The 16,796-nt window shown below is 34.2% G+C and overlaps 3 protein-coding genes across 3 annotated transcripts; 2 read left to right on the forward strand and 1 right to left on the reverse strand.

Moving 5' to 3' along the window:
- Positions 1-329: 329 nt before the first annotated feature.
- LOC140177441 (uncharacterized) lies at positions 330-4,556 on the forward strand. The gene is made up of 3 exons (XM_072210545.1): positions 330-1,376; positions 1,482-1,641; positions 2,506-4,556. Exons 1-3 carry the CDS (start codon positions 330-332, stop codon positions 4,554-4,556), a joined length of 3,258 nt encoding a protein of 1,085 aa, XP_072066646.1.
- A 1,786-nt stretch (positions 4,557-6,342) lies between these two features.
- LOC112737195 (NAD(H) kinase 1) lies at positions 6,343-12,127 on the forward strand. Its single transcript, XM_025786973.3, has 11 exons — positions 6,343-6,823; positions 7,320-7,467; positions 7,570-7,689; positions 8,027-8,211; positions 8,505-8,618; positions 8,779-8,873; positions 9,352-9,458; positions 9,880-9,953; positions 10,384-10,462; positions 10,563-10,870; positions 11,444-12,127. Exons 1-11 carry the CDS (start codon positions 6,794-6,796, stop codon positions 11,750-11,752), a joined length of 1,569 nt encoding a protein of 522 aa, XP_025642758.1. The 5' UTR covers positions 6,343-6,793; the 3' UTR covers positions 11,753-12,127.
- Positions 12,128-13,215: 1,088 nt separating this feature from the next.
- On the reverse strand, positions 13,216-16,581 carry LOC112737196 (protein RETICULATA-RELATED 4, chloroplastic). Its single transcript, XM_025786975.3, has 8 exons — positions 15,762-16,581; positions 15,609-15,677; positions 15,233-15,364; positions 15,068-15,121; positions 14,886-14,930; positions 14,173-14,312; positions 13,749-13,874; positions 13,216-13,609 (listed from the first exon to the last, which is right to left on the reverse strand). Exons 1-8 carry the CDS (start codon positions 16,326-16,328, stop codon positions 13,573-13,575), a joined length of 1,170 nt encoding a protein of 389 aa, XP_025642760.1. The 5' UTR covers positions 16,329-16,581; the 3' UTR covers positions 13,216-13,572.
- Between the last annotated feature and the right edge of the window lie 215 nt (positions 16,582-16,796).

Genomic DNA, 16,796 nt, shown 5'->3' on the forward strand with positions numbered 1-16,796 from the left:
AATTTCACCGCTTTCATGCGTCAATTCTCTCAATTCCAGGCACATCTTGACAGATCTAGTTCCTCTTCTGCAATTTCTGATCCGATTAGCCCTTATTTTCTTCATCCTGGTTTGGCTCTAATTCCGCTTAAATTGACACCTCAAAATTATTATCAGTGGTCGCACAATATGTGGAGAGCACTCAGATCGAAGAACAAGGTGAAATTCCTCGATGGATCCATTCTAAAACCAGGTGAAGGTGATCCTAATTTTGAAGCATGGGATAGGTGTAACAATTTTCTCCTCTCCTGATCAACCTCTCTCTCAGCCCTGAAATCGCTAAGAGCGTGATGTGGATTAGCTCAGCTCCAGACTTGTGGAATGATTTAAAACGTCGTTACTCACAGGGAGATGTCTTTCGAGTTGGTGCGTTAAAAGAAGAATTTTATGCACTCAAACAAGGTGATCTTACTGTTACCTCTTACTTTGCTATGTTGAAAGCTATTTGGGAAGAATTAGAAAATTTACGTGCTATTCCTAGTTGTGTTGCTTGTGTTAATGGATGTTCATGTGGATTACGAATTGTTCGAGACTATGCTTCTGAGGAATATGTTGTCAAATTCTTAAAAGGATTGAATGAGCAATATTCAAATGTTAAATCACAAATCATGCTAATGAAGCCGTTACCTGAAATCAACACAGTACTATCTATGTTAACCCAACAAGAGCAAGAATTGAATTGTGACCCGTCAAATAGCAACATAGTGACTAACTCTTTAGAGGTGCAAACCTCAACTGGAGGCAGTTCATTTTCTGGAAGAGGCAGAGGCCGTGGACGAAATTCAGGCAGAGGAGAAAATCAAAAATCTTATAGTCGATGCTACACTTCAAAGTTTTGTAGCTACTGTTATCGAATTGGTCATTTAGCAGAGACATGCTATAAGAAAAATGGCTTTCCTACTCACCAAAAGCAGCGAGTAGCCAATCAACTTAGCACTGACGAGATAGTTGAGAATTCTAGTGCTGAGATTGCTGATTCTAACCAGGATAAAAAGAGCGATGATACAGTACTTGTGTTGACTCCAGATCAGAAGGAAACCTTACTAGCACTCCTTCAACAACCACGCATGCCAACTTCAAATAGTGTAAACCACATTACTTCTTCTGCCACCCTTACTCAACCAAAAGGTAGGCATTGTTTGAGTGTATCATCAAAATTTACTAAAACTTCTTGGATACTTGACAGTGGAGCTACTGATCATGCATCCTATATTCAAGAGTCTTTCAAAACTTTTCGTTATATGAGACCAGTTTTGGTAAATCTACCTGATGGTTCTACCACTACAACAAACATTTGTGGCACTGTGCAACTCTCTAAACATTTGATTCTTACCAATGTTTTATTCATACCTCACTTTAAATATAATTTGATTTCAGTGTCTAAACTCACAAAGTCATTACATTGTGAATTAAAATTTACTGATTCTTTTTGTGAGATACAGGTACTCCCATCATTGAAGATGATTGGGCAAACTAAAGTCATTGGTGATCTTTATGTGATGGATGCTCAACTTTGGAAACTAACTACACCAGAAGTTAACACACATTCTGTAAATGTCACAGTGCAGCAAGATTTAGGAACTCTATGGCATGCTAGACTAGGTCATTTACCATCCAAAAGAATGTCAATCATGAAAAATACATTTCCATTTATTGAATGCATTTCATCATCTCATGTTTGTGATTCTTGCCACTTGGCTAGACAAAAGAAATTGTCTTTTCCCATTAGTAATACACAATCAGAATATATTTTTGATTTGTTACATATAGATATTTGGGGACCACTCTCACTTTTATCTACTGCTGGCCATAAATATTTTCTTACAATTGTGGAAGATAAAACGAGGTTTACTTGGATTTATTGCATGAAACTAAAATCCGAAACTAGAGTGTTAGTAAAAAATTTTGTTCAAATGGTGCAAACTCAATTTCATAAAGTTGTGAAACAAATTAGAACAGATAATGGGATGGAATTTAAAATGAACTCCTTCTATAACTCAAAAGGAATATTACATCAAACATCTTGTGTTGAAACTCCTCAACAAAATGGAATTGTTGAGAGGAAGCATCAACATATACTGAGTATTGCAAGAGCACTTTTGTTTCATTCTAATGTGCCAAAATATTTTTGGCACTATGCTATGCAACATTCAATACATTTAATAAATAGACTACCAAGCACCTTCTTGAATCATCAAACGCCTTATGAGGCACTTTTCAAGAATAAACCAGATTTGACTCATCTCAAGGTGTTTGGTTGTCTTGTTTTTACTACCACTTTGAGTACTAATAGAAGAAAATTAGATCCTAGAGCTAGAAAATGTGTTTTTCTTGGTTATCAATCAGGAACAAAAGGGTCCATTTTGTTTGATTTAAAATCCAAAGAAATTTTTATATCAAGAAACACTGAATTTTATGAACACTATTTCCCATTCAAACAAATACCAAGCACTGATTTTTCTATAGATCAGCCTTCAATTGAATCATCCAATTTTGACCATTTTGCATTCTTTTATAATAACTCTGCACATACTTCTTCATATGAGCATACTCATGGCATAATTGCACCTCACACCATACACACTATACCTGATTTATCTGCCACTTCTACATCACCTATGGCATCTCTTCATGATATAACAGATTCTGCATCACCCGCCACCTTAGACTCAGCATCTGCATTGGCACCATTGGAACATTCATCCATTCATATTGAGTCACAATCTGCTGCACCAGTTTTGAGAAGGTCTGAACGAGAAAGAAAAACACCCTCTTATCTTAAAGGTTTTCATTGTTTCCATATTTCATCACATAGAGATCCAATCAATGCGGCCCAATTACCTTCAACATGTAAGTATCCCCTTTCTCACCATTTGTCATATTCATTATTTACTCCCAAGCACCAGGCCTTCACTTTTGCTCTCATAAATAACTCGGACCCCAAACACTATTCTGAGGCTGTTATGCATGATTGTTGGAGGAAGGCTATTGAGGCAGAACTCACTGCTCTTGAGCAAAACAAAACCTGGATCATCACTTCTCTTCCTCCTGGAAAGAATGCAGTTGGTTGTAAATGGATTTTTCGCACAAAATTCCACCCAGATGGCACTATCGAGAGGCATAAGGCACGTCTTGTTGCCCAGGGTTTCACTCAAATTCCTGGAGTCGATTACATTGACACCTTTAGTCCCGTTGTGAAAATGAGCACTGTGCGTGTTCTTCTTACCGTTGCAGCAGCAAAGAATTGGCATCTTCATCAACTTGATGTGAATACAGCTTTTCTCCATGGAGACCTACATGAGGACGTTTATAGAAAACTTCCAAAGGGGTTACAGTGTTCCAATCCAAACTTAGTCTGCAAGTTGACAAAATCTTTGTACGGTTTGAAACAAGCTAGTCGCCAATGGAACATCAAGTTGTCTGCTGCACTTGTTGATCCGGGGTTTACTCCATCTGAAAATGATCACTCGCTTTTTACCAAATCCACAGGTACAACTTTCACAGCTATTCTTGTTTATGTTGATGATCTTGTGTTAGCTGGAGATGATTTGAGTGAAATTCAAGCTGTCAAAATATTTTTGGATGATAAGTTCAAAATTAAAGACCTTGGCCTTCTTAAGTTCTTTATTGGGATGGAGGTAGCACGAAGCAATGCTAGTATTGCACTGTATCAAAGAAAGTATGCATTGGATTTGATCACAGACTGCGGTTTGCTTGGTGCAAAACCAGCATCTACTCCTATGGAGTACACTACTTCTCTGTCTAAGGTTTCAGGCTCCCATCTTCCTGATGCAACCATCTATCGTAGATTGGTGGGCAGACTTCTGTACCTTACTAACACAAGACCAGATCTCAGCTACTCTGTTGGATGCCTATCTCAGTTCATGGATTCACCAACTGATGCCCACTTGAAGGCTGCCTATAGGATCATCCGGTATCTAAAACAATCACCAGCAACTGGCTTATTTTTCTCTGTCAACAATTCTTTCACACTATCTGGTTACACTGATTCTGATTGGGGGGCTTGTAAAGACACCCAAAAATCCATCAGTGGTTATTGTTTCTTCCTTGACCAAACTCTTATTTCTTGGAAGAGTAAGAAGCACGCTACAGTTTCAAGGTCGTCCTCAGAAGCAGAATATCGTGCCCTTGCTAATGGCACTTGTGAACTCGTTTGGTTACTCAAACTACTAAAGGAATTCAACATTCTTCCTCCTCTTCCGGTTGATATCTTCTGTGATAATAAATCTGCTATCTATATTGCTTCAAATCCTGTTTTTCATGAAAGAACCAAGCATGTTTTTTATGAAAGAACCAAGCATGTTGAGGTTGATTGTCATGTGGCTCGAAACAAGTTCAAAGAAGGGGTTTCTAATCTTAGGCACGTTGTCTCCAGTGAACAACCGGCTGATCTATTCACTAAATCCCTTCCTCTAGGACCATTCTCTCATTTGCTTTCCAAGCTGGGATTACTTGATTTGCACAAACCACGTAATACCAGCTTGCGGGGGATGTAACATAATAGAGTTTGTTTTTTGTATAGCTGTCAAGTTGGTTAGTTTGTTAGACATAATTATAGCACTATTAGTTAGTAATTTATTTTTCCTTTTGCTATATATATTGTAATTGGTACTCAGTACTCTGCGGTGGTTCTTTTAATCAATTATTCTCTCTTTTCACTTCTTTCTAATTCTTCTTTCATTACTTTAAATTTCAATGACATGAGAGTACATCATTAACCTTCTTATTTTCTTATAATTATTTTTGTAATTCACTTGAATTTTAAGTTTGGTATCATTTTACAATATAAAAAATAATAGACTACTTATTTAAGAATGTTTGAGGGCGAGTAATTTTATTCATTCAACCATCTATTTTTTCCCCTCTTTATCCTATTTATTTAGCTTAAATAGATAAAATCCCTCAATTCATTAATTTTTTACTTAATAAAAGATAAAAGAATGTCTAACATTGCATTCTAAAAGGCTTACAGGGAATTTCATATAGAAATTGTTTTATAAAAAGAAATTGTTTTATAAAAATAAATAAATATAAAATAAAACAAAATCCGTTTGCTGAAAAATTCAATTAAGAGAGTCAAACAATTAGATGGCATCATTGATTATATTTATAGTCCTTAATTATTACTAGCGAATAGTCAAGGATTCCACGTTGGAGACTCCCAATTTTATTGGTTTGTGACATTATTCAGGTAAGAAAATTGTGTTAAGATGAGAAGGGTTTAATTAATATGAGTTTTAAGAGTATAAATTAAAGTTGGTAGTAATAAAAGATTGAGAAAAATTTAAAATAGTCCTGACAATTATCTTGAAAGACCACGAGGTTCTTGAAAAAAAAATTTAACTCGACCTCTGATAATTACTTCGAAAGGACAACGAGACTTCTGTGTCAAAAAAAAGTTAATGTTATTTTTTTGGCACAGAAGTTAATCAGTACCAAAAAAATATCAGGGATTGGATTGGGTGTTTTTTTTTCTTGAGAGTCTCGTTGTCCTTTCGAGATAATTATCAGGGTTTCACTCTAAAAGATTTTAAATAATTTATTTTAATAAAAATATATTAAATATATTAAAAATTAATTTTTTTTTCAAACTTAATTAATAATTTTATTATGTATTCTAAAAATATTAATTAAATTCCAAGAAAAATTGTAATCCCTTACAACCTAAATAACTTGATGTTATGGTAGACAAACTCTAATTACACACGTAAACATGTTGACATTAACATGATTTTTTTTAATCATAAAAATTTAATTAATATGTATCTTAAGAGTATATGATAAATTTATTATTAGTAAAAAATTTTAAATTTTTTATTTAATAAATATAAAATAAATATTTAAAAATTTAAATTTTTTTATAATTTTAATAAAAATTATAACCTAAACATGTGTACTTAAGATACAAAATATATAAATCCAAATTATAATAAGACTTGAAAATTTAAAAGTAATTAATATTTCATAAATGTTTAACGAGAGTCGTTATAGCATCAGTCTTATCAATTTATTATAGGTACAGAAATAAAGACATTTTATTGGTTTCAGAAATAAAGGACATTGAAAATTGTTTGGTTTAAAAGATCACTTTTTATTTTATTTTATTTTTAAAATCTTTTTATAATTTTCAAAAAGAAACAATAAAATTTTTGTTTTTTGTTTTATTTAAAAAAAATTAAAATAAAAAATAGTGGTATAAAAAAAAGTAACTACAAATGTTTTTATATAATAATAATAATAATAAAAATGTTGATAAATATTATATTAAACAGTTTAATTATTATTTTCGAATACAATCATCTTTGTGTTAGCAAGATTGTGGTTCCCACTGAAGGAGAAACAAAAACAAAATAAAAATGAAAAATTTGAAGGAACCATGAAAATGGAAATGTCAAAATCTGAGTTTTCTGAATGCACTTGCCTCCTTTCTGGTTTGTTCCTAACACCCACCATAAATCCCAACCAAAAAAACAATCTTTTGTGTCTTCTCTTACATGTGCATGTCCCTCTCACACTTCTCTCAACAATCCACCACTCCATATTATAAATACAAGGTCAAAAATCAACCCTTTTCCTCAAGAGTCCTTAACCACTTTGTTTTGTTAGATGCATTTTTATTATTCATATTGATTTGACCAGGGAAGGCTCTACCAAGGGAAAAGGGATCCAAATTTTCAATCTTTTTTCTCTTCTTCCTCTTGGGTCTCTCTTCCCTTCTTATTCACTCTTCATCATGGCCCCTAACAAGCTCAATTCATCATCGGTATGTATCTATATTCTCTTCTCACGTGTTTTGATCGTTTTGTTTCTTAATTCCAGCTTCCATCTTGTTTTGATTTTAATTTTGTAATTGTGTGTGTGTGTATTTTACTGCTAGGGTTTTTAAGTCCTATTTTTCCAGCTTAGGATTTAGTTTTGGATTTGTGTTCCTGGAAATTCGGAGTCTGGAAACAAAGTACTTGCTACTTTGATAATTCAGTTTTTTGAATACCAAAGAAAATGACAAGAGTTAAAGTTGTCCTTGATTCTCATTAGTTAATAGTTATAATCAGCATCAGCTATAGTGTATTGACATAGGGCTATAGTGGAGAATAGTATTTATGCTATCACAAATATTAACCAATCACCAGTGATTCATAAACAAAGTCACCACAATGTAATTGATTCTATGATTTGTTTACACTTGTATATATGTAGTTTAAACTGTTGTAGCAGTTATTAGTTACAAGTGTATCATTATCTTGGTTTGTGTGATGCAGGGAAACTCAAGTGTACATGGTTCACAGTCTGATAATGGTTTTATCAGTTCGTTTTCTCTATTCCCCGAGAAAGCGGTGCAAGAACTTCTTCAGTCTCCAGTCCAGGGATCAGACGACCATCTTATAGAGTTCTCGGAGGCGTTAAGAAGTATGATCATATTTTGTTGAAATTATTAATATCAAAATGCAACAAGACATGATCTTTGATACAGAGATCTTTGTCCTTATTTTTATCTTAAACTCCTTCTAGCCGTTGCGAAGGCCTTAAGGCGAGTAGCTGAAGGAAAAGCTTCTGCTCAAGCTGAGGCCGCTGAATGGAAACGGAAATTCGAGTTGGAGAGGGCGCGGAATATGCAGTTTGATCCTACAGGTTCTTATAATTAAATAATGCAAGTTTCACTTTCTGTGTACACATTTTCTGTTCTATAACAGTTGATATTGCGGAAGAAACAATAAACTTTTTTCATCTGCCTGAACAGCAAAATCAATTTTATTTGTTTACTTGAGATTATTGCAGAAGACTCTTCCCCCCTCCTTTTTGTGCATTTCATACTCACCAGACACTCTTTTTTGTCTCATGATTTAGAACTTCTTCCTCTTTAATAAATTTTAATCAGGGACCTCTCTGGTTCTGATATCTCTGCTAATTATCTAAACTTAAAAGTCCTTTTGTTTTCATCATTCTAATCTTACTGCTTTTTTTCCAGAGAAATCATCCCTAGAGAATCAAGCAGATCTTGGTGATGTGAGGACAAACAGCCCCGCCAACCATCCTCCCTTATCTAAGAAAGCTAATGAGCGGTTTGAAAGATGTTGTTCAAGCAATGGTATTTGCTCCCATGAAGTTCTTAGGGATGGGAAATCTGATTCTGATTCCAAAATGGTCAGAAAGGTATATCATTAACCCCTTCTTGAAGCAAAATGTGTTATTATTTATCATCCTGCGTTCTGTTGCTTTTGTGGTTTCAGTTGATCTTATGTTGTGATAATTACTATTGAATTTTTGGGTCCTCTTTTCCCATGACATTGTGCAATTAATATCATTATATGGTTTGAGGAGTTTGTCCTAACAGTAACTAATTTCATATCTTTTTAGGTGTAGCTACAATTATATTTGTTATTACCGCTAATAGTGTCAAAATTGTCAGTTCAACTGTGACTAAAATTCTTCTTTTTCTGAGCCAGGCTTCATTTAAACTTTCATGGTATTGCAAAGGTGAGCAAAGTGACCAGCACAAACATGACGTTGTCTCTTTCGAGAAAGGAAATATAACCACCGCAGAGCGCAGTAGTAAGCAGGTATCACGTCTTGTTATGGAGCATTTGGTTTTATTAATTAAGAAATTATCTTACAATTGATAAGCTTGTATAGCCTCCTCAATTTCTTAAAGTCTATTGTCTTGCTAATACCAAATTTTTGTAGTTATTTTCTTCTAATTGAGCAGTCAATTCATTTCAGATATCTTTGAAGTGGGAATCAAGCCCGCAGACAGTGCTCATATTGACCAAACCAAATTCACTTTCAGTTCAAATTCTCTGTGTTGAAATGGTTAGGTGTGAATCCCAATACCTTGTTGCCACTTTAAGCTGTTTCATTCTCTTTCTCTAGACTCAGGTCTCTGCTTAACTGAAATCTAAAAGCTTCCTATACTTTGATAGTTTTGTTTTAAAATCTTTTAGCACAATATTTCTATCTGTCGGATAATGAATGCTTCATGCAAAACATGAAAGTGATAGAATTGATGTATTTGTCCTCAACAGCTAGTATTGTTCCTTGTCAAGTTTTAAGTTTAACTTAACCCTTAATATTTAGTATTATTTCCTTTCTGGTTATGTTTCCATTTCTTAATATTGAGCATTTAGTTTTATATCTGTCCTCTACCCTTAAAATATTTCCATTTACTTGTTTTTATGACATGCATCTATAACAGGTTATATAATAATAATAGGAGATTCTTCATTTTATTTTACATTTTTAGCAGATGCAAACCTCGATTAATGGCGCTGCTTTCCTTTTTCTTTTGGTTTCCAGATGGCTGAGGCAGCAAAAGAAGCTAAATATCTATGTTGAACCACGTGTCAGGGTGGATCTTTTGACCGAGTCATCATACTTCAACTTTGTTGAAACCTGGAATGATGGTAAGCAGTTAAATATTTAGGTATTGATCTGTTCTCAGTTTCAAAATGTTTTTCAGTTCAGCAGTCCTCATCTTTCTCAAAAAGAATCCATCTTCCATGAGCTAACTATTTGGAAAAAGAAAAAATAGTGAAAGATGTAGAAAGCATTTTCCTTACAGTTATTGTGATTCATGAGCCTAAATAACAAGTTGTGATTAAATTATTGGATATCTTGCCCTCTTTCCTTTATGAGCTGCTATTTTGGTTAGTCGGCATCCTGATAATTTAATATTTAAAATGACGTGAAGCAAACAACCGATATAATTTTAAATAAAAAGATTGTGCTCTATGTATTATGTTCACTGGCAGCGATATATCATATTAAATGTTTTTATTGTTCATGAGTTTATAACCATTTGTGACATCAATTTTTTGTTTGAAGATAAGGAAGTTCTGGCACTGCACACTAAAGTTGACCTGGTAATAACGCTTGGCGGTGATGGAACTGTCCTATGGGTACGGTAAATCAATTTTATTTCATTTGCAACTAGTTGATTTTCATATTTCAATCTTGGTGAAACAGAACTGCTTCTGATCAAATCTAGCTCAGTTGCATTTTTCTATCAAATATTCTCACATATATGATCAGAGGCAAGGAAACCGTTTGCATAGATTTTAGCCAACAACTATTGTGGATAATAGAGGAATCAGTGCACCTTAAGAAACTTTTTCAGTTGTTTAATCTATACTATAAATGTGTTTTCTGATTTGTTGACTTGTTATATTGAGTGATACTTTATTCAACATGAATGATTACTTTGGCCATTGGTTATTCAGGATGAGAGAGTTTGGTAACTCTGAAATTTTGCATTGCATTACATATCCGAACATTCATAGTTATTTTGATGTGACATTGACTATAAATTGTGACGTTCTAAATGTGCAGGCGGCATCTATGTTCAAAGGGCCAGTACCGCCTATCGTCCCCTTCTCTTTAGGTTCTCTCGGCTTCATGACCCCTTTTTGTATCCTCCAACATTTTGGCTACATTTTGTATTATATATTCTTTTCATTGTCATATCTGTTTTCATTTATGATTTGAAAGCTAACTTAACCATCCTTCAGATAGCGAGCATTATAAAGAGTGCCTTGATTCAATTTTGAAGGGTCCCATTAGTATTGCGTTACGACACCGGCTGCAATGCCATGTCATACGAGATGCAGCTAAAAATGAATACGAAGCTGAAGAACCAATACTTGTCCTAAATGAGGTTACGATTGACCGTGGAATATCATCCTTTCTCACAAATCTCGAATGTTATTGTGACAACTCCTTCGTCACGTGTGTGCAAGGCGATGGGTTAATCTTATCTACAACATCTGGCAGCACTGCGTATTCATTGGCAGCTGGCGGTTCAATGGTCCATCCTCAGGTACTTTCCTTGAGAATTTCACATTCGTATGCCATGACGACATTAAATATTTTGTAATTGTACTATGAGCTTTCGCCTAGAAGTCTTTGTCATCCATATTTACTTTCCTTATTCTCTTTTCGCCTGCTTGTTACTACATTTGTCTTCTCTAAGATTGCGTTGGGTTTTGAAAACAGAACATGATACACTGGATGAGATACAAAAATTAGTATTTTGTATTTTGTTTTGTAATAAACTAAATATAAAATAGAACAAATTATGAAAAGTTCAACTTACCCTCATTTTCTTCTTTACACAATTTATGAAGCAAAATATAATGGTAAAAAATGTGATTATGAAAAAATAAGTTGTGTTTTTTGCTAGTGTTCTTTGTCTCTCCTCTCAAGAAGGATAAAAATACACTAATTTAGTATCGCACAACACTATTTGTGTGCATCTCTCACTTGCCAAATATGATTTTATCTCCATGTCTTTGCATTATTGTTCTGTGATTGTAAACAAATGCAGCCTAAGATGCTAGTTACAATGAACTACCTAGTTACATTTAAAACTGAGTCTGGGAAAATCTTGCAGGTTCCAGGTATTTTGTTCACACCAATATGCCCACATTCTCTATCATTTAGGCCATTGATATTACCTGAGCATGTAACTTTGAGGGTGCAAGTTCCATTCAATAGCAGAAGCCCTGCATGGGCCTCTTTTGATGGCAAGGACAGGAAGCAATTAGAACCAGGGGATGCCCTTGTGTGCAGCATGGCGCCTTGGCCAGTTCCCACGGCGTGCCTTGTTGATTCTACCAACGATTTCTTGCGCAGTATTCACGAGGGACTCCATTGGAACTTGAGAAAGACACAATCATTCGACGGTCCTCGTGAATCATAACTTCTAAATATCTATTGTTCCTGTTTTCGTAACATTTGTCACTCTGGAAATTCGATACTATATCGAATTTCCAGAGTGACAAACGGAATGGAGAGTATATTCTTTCTAGTAGGGCTTTAGGGGCCTTCACAGGGCCTACAGTGGGATGTTATAGAAAATTGCTAAGGTAACTTTTGTTTAGTGTAGTTTTCTTTCTTGTATCAATAGAAGGTTGTATTTATAATTTTCTGTTTTTCACTACAGTAGTGTCCACCGATGATGATGAAAATTGTAGAGAATTGAGTTGGGAGATTATGTTATTGTAAGAGCTGAACAACTATGGAATCAGTACTCAGAAACACTTTTTTTTTAGGAGAAAAAGATAATTAAACTCAATAGTTTGCCTATAATAGTTGACTATCCTCTACTGATAGAAATGTTATTAGAATGGTAAAATTGAAATGTTTGGTGTAAAACTAAAATTAACTAAAATTTTAAGAGCAAAATTAAAATCATATAGAAATGCTGAGAGTATAAACTATATAAAGTATATCTTTTCCTATTTTTTTCCACTTATTCAATAACATATTTTCTTCTTATTATTATATATCAATTTTGTCTTCGTTCATTTTAGATGAATTTATTATCCTGTATGACTATTTGTCATGGTTCAATTTAGGTGAATCTATCAATCTGCATACATTTAAAACTTGTACACTTTATCATTTTATGACTTCGATGTTATATTTGTAGTTTTACCCAAAACAAAAATATACATAAATGCCCTCGATTATAACCAAAGTTCTAAAAGCAACTGATGTAGAAGTAGAACCAACACAACTTGTAAAACTTTGGCTTTGAAAAATAGCTTATTAAAGCGAGTATTTTAAAAACATCTTTTAAAGTTATAGTAAATTACAAGGAAAAAAATTTCCAATAAGCATAAACTATAAAAATTGTGTTTGATAAAATTATTTTGAATACTATTTAAAATAATTTTAATAGACATAAATTCAATAAAAATAAAAAATATAAATATTCATAAACATATAAAATTATATTAACTCTTCTAATTTTGAAAAAGTACAAATCAACATTAAAAAATATTACGTACTCTTAAAAAGTGTTCCTAACTTTTCAAAACTAAAAACAAATACATGATATAAACACTAATATATAACTAATGCAAAGTAAAGTTTTAAAAAGACCATCAATAATCTATATATAACTAATGCATCATATAAACTGAATATAGAATTGGAAAAAAATATTAAAAACCATCAAAATGTTTTCGACCATCACTTAACTATTAACTCAATTCTTTTAATCTAGTTTCTTTAATCTAATAATTCAACAACATACTTTATTCCATACTTTTAAACATTGATGACTAAATAATAACCAAAAATAATAAATTTTCATGATCTTCTAACATTCCTTATTAGAATATAATTATAAGGATGCAATAAATATACAATGTGAAGTAATATGCAAAACCAGTACCTCATGCTAGATATTATTGAAAAAAGAAAAGAAATATTGTTCCTTCAATATCCTTCAATCTGTTTATGCTTGTGTTTAAAATTATGTGAACATCCTCTTATCATCAATTGAATGAGGAAAACAAGAGAGAAAAAAAAAATAACGTAGCGTGCTCAAACAATGAGCATATAAATAAAAATCTAATGGACTATTCCTATGACCAAACCTCCCAAGAAAAACAAATTGTTTTTGTGATGGCCACTATTGAAGCAAAATGACGGTCTTGAAACAAAAAACTTGGAAGTCAATCAACAAAGAGGGTATCCAAATTCCAAACCCTGTGCCGTTGGTGTTGCGCCCTACTGAACCCCGATAAATCGAGCATAATCCACCCACCTGTCGAAGGAAGAATTACAAACCATGAGCCATTGATAACCAGCAATGCTTAAACTTTTGTCTGGAAGTGACAGTATCAGATAAAAAAGAACCAAGAGTGTATTGTAAGAAAAAACAGCGAAGGAATCGAGTTTCTTACAATAATGAACCCAAGTAAGTGTTGCCGGTTCTAACAGCAAAGCAAAGCGCGCTGAGCATGAGTTTGTGCTGGTGCAGCAATGGTTCCAAAATCCTTTGTTCTATAATTCCAGCAAGTACTTGGTACCTGTCAACAAAATTAGATTCTAAATACTAGGTTTAAGACAAGAAAACCAATTATTGACAACCTTAATAGGCTAAGAACACTTTTTAATATGATCGGAAAGTTGGCACTGTATTTAAGTGACATTCACCCAAACTTACAAAAATGTTACCATGATGCATCAAATTTAATTAATGGTATACATATTCGTACCAAGGCGCGAGCAAGTTATAAGAAGTTCCACTCGCTTCAGGCACTAATAGATATTAGAACATAAATTTATTTTTCACAATAAAAAGGTGTTGCTAATTACATAATTTACCTGAGGTTGCTAGAAACTCCCATATAGACACCATAGGCAGCACTGGTAGATAATATTGGAACATTTTCGATTTCTCCAGAGGAAGACTTATCAACAGCCTTCTTTGCATTAATCAAGGCATTTGTCACAGCTGTCCCGACCTAAATATATACAGAACAGAGTATGTATCAAAGTCTAGACTCAATTGATACCATTTTCCTTTAAAATGGTGAGGAAGAACATTTGGTTGGATTAAATGTTTGAGCGCAATGTTATGGATATATATCACATTATCACGGATCCTTTTGCAAACATTATAAATCTTCAACATCTCACTACTTAGAAAATTGATCAGTGATTTTCATATTCATATTTGAAGAACATTTATGACAGCATTTCATCATTATATTAGATTTATAATTCATGGAGTTAAAAACAAGTTCAACGACGGAAGAAGCACAAGCAAACAACCACAATTTAGATTAGAACTGCATCATAGACAAACTTAACCATAGATACAGAAGCATAGAGATAACTAAACCATACCCCCGTAACAAAAAGATGAAAAAAGTTAATTAAATTACAACCATAATTATCAGGTGTCAAAAGGATCATTAATCACACTTATGAGAAACATATATTAACGTGAAGGAAAAAGTAGATTCAAAACTTATTAAAAGAAAGCATAAAATGTAAGAGGGTGAGAAGAATCGCAGAGGATGATGAGAACTAACCAGTGATGATGCAGATCCAACAGCAAAAAGCTTAGCCCCATTACGCTGTACAGTGTAACCGTTTGTATAACAATTAGTTGCATAAACTAAAAAAATATATGCCAAGAGAAGGCAACAAGAAGGAAGAAATTGAATCAGAATTATAAGGTGCAATAAGACAAAAGTTATGAAATTGTACACACCGCTATTGCACCAAACCTCTGTAACAAAGAATATGATGTCCCAGAGAGAGCAACCTGGAAAAGAAATTAAGAACAATATAAACACTTAGTAGGGAAACCAAAATAACAATAATAATTGCACAAGTAATCAACATCAATTAATAATCTACAAGATTATATAGAGACCTGGAATGCATTATCCGGGCAGTTGTGGAAGAACTTAGCAATGGGGCCTGCATTGATTGCAAGCGGCGGTCTAAGAGACACGGTAGGTGCAGGAAGATAAACCAACATGAAATCTGCAAGTATGGCCATCACCTAAGAACAACAGTATAGGGAAAAGGGGTGTTATGCCATTGAATTCCTCACTTGACTATATCCTTAACAAATAGTATTAATAGTCAAAATAGTCCTGAAAGATCAAATATCTCAAAAATTGGTCCTTGAATCTGCCAAAATAATTCACTACTGTATCATTTTAGAACTAATTGGAAGCATTTAATCTTGACGATGATGAGCATGTTTAAGAAATAAGTTGAATATAAAGAGCAGATATTCATACCACATCTGCGAAAACTATTTCCAGCTCGTCAAAGAATTTTTCTCTCCTGCGGTCATACTCAGCGGCAGTCTATTCAGCATGAAAATTTTTCAGAACAGAATTAGATTCTAAACATGAAATTTGAAAGCATGAAATCAGAAAGAGAAAGCAAACCTTGGTGAAGATGCCAACGCCACACTCCATGCCAACCTTAGCGAGGAAGAGATCATCGGCAAGAAGACGCTCCTTGAATCCACCAAACTGAAGAAGCCACCGGAAGAATGGATTCTTCTCAAGCTCCAAGAACCGTGACACCACGGAGGCGGGGATCTTTCCGTCCTTGATGGCGGCCGCCAAGTCTGAAGGCACGCTCTCCAACGACCTCCCTGCCTCCGCCAGCACCATCATCGCCTCCTTCTTCCTCCCGTGCTCGCCCGCATTGCCGTCGTCGTCTCCGCCGTGACCACCTCCTCCATGACCGCCGCCGATGGATCCGTGATCGCCGCCGCCGCCGGCGACTTCGACGGTGGAATGGAGAACGAAAGCGGGATCTGTGCGGCGGTTGATTCCGAAAGAGAAGGAAGAAAAGGAGGGAGGTGAAGCAAGACGAAGAGAAAATGAGGAAGAAGAAGAAGAAAAGGAAGCGAAGAAGGGAGGGTTAGTTTTGGAAGAAGAAAAAGGGGAATAGGTGGAGGAGGAGGAGGAGGGAGCTGGAGTGAAAGAGAAAGCGAACGACGACATTGTAATCGATGTCGTTTTAGAAGTTGGCTTTCTTTTTCTTCTTCTTCTTCTTGTTGTTGTGGTTTTTGTAAGGCGTAACAAAGTGTTTAATACTTTTAATGAGTAGGCAAATGTAGTTGTTGGTTTTTTGAGGTTTTGGTCAATTTCGTTGTTTTCCTCTCTGCTTTTGAAGCCGACAACGGAGGGCGTTACTTCTCATGTGCTTTCCCCACTCATCACTACACACTAGGTTTATAGCTTTCCTAACAGTCTAACACTACCTAGTACCTCCCCCTTGTTAAAATATCATACTGTACCTACTCTAAACAAAATATTAATTTACTCACATTTCAAAAGTATCATTTATAAAAAAAAAAAAAAAACGGTTCAGAGAGAATAATAATATTTTTATAATATACTAAAATTAAATATTATAATTTATCATCTAATAAAAAAAATATCTTCACATATAAATAATTAAGGAATTTT

Source organism: Arachis hypogaea, chromosome 13 (genome assembly GCF_003086295.3).
Source record: "Arachis hypogaea cultivar Tifrunner chromosome 13, arahy.Tifrunner.gnm2.J5K5, whole genome shotgun sequence".
Classification (NCBI taxonomy): Eukaryota; Viridiplantae; Streptophyta; class Magnoliopsida; order Fabales; family Fabaceae; genus Arachis; species Arachis hypogaea.

Excerpts from the sequence above, each read along its gene's own strand:
- LOC112737195 (XM_025786973.3), top strand. The coding sequence starts at position 6,794 with ATGGCCCCTAACAAGCTCAATTCATCATCG. Across the intron at positions 7,468-7,569 it reads GTTCTCGGAGGCGTTAAGAA|CCGTTGCGAAGGCCTTAAGG; the intron begins GTATGATCATAT and ends AACTCCTTCTAG. Across the intron at positions 9,954-10,383 it reads GTGATGGAACTGTCCTATGG|GCGGCATCTATGTTCAAAGG; the intron begins GTACGGTAAATC and ends CTAAATGTGCAG.
- LOC112737196 (XM_025786975.3), bottom strand. The coding sequence starts at position 16,328 with ATGTCGTCGTTCGCTTTCTCTTTCACTCCAGCTCCCTCCTCCTCCTCC. Across the intron at positions 15,678-15,761 it reads GCGTTGGCATCTTCACCAAG|ACTGCCGCTGAGTATGACCG; the intron begins GTTTGCTTTCTC and ends CATGCTGAATAG. Across the intron at positions 14,313-14,885 it reads TTGGATCTGCATCATCACTG|GTCGGGACAGCTGTGACAAA; the intron begins GTTAGTTCTCAT and ends GTATATATTTAG.
- LOC140177441 (XM_072210545.1), top strand. The coding sequence starts at position 330 with ATGTGGATTAGCTCAGCTCCAGACTTGTGGAATGATTTAAAACGTCGT. Across the intron at positions 1,377-1,481 it reads AACATTTGATTCTTACCAAT|GTACTCCCATCATTGAAGAT; the intron begins GTTTTATTCATA and ends TGTGAGATACAG. Across the intron at positions 1,642-2,505 it reads TCTATGGCATGCTAGACTAG|ATCAGCCTTCAATTGAATCA; the intron begins GTCATTTACCAT and ends ATTTTTCTATAG.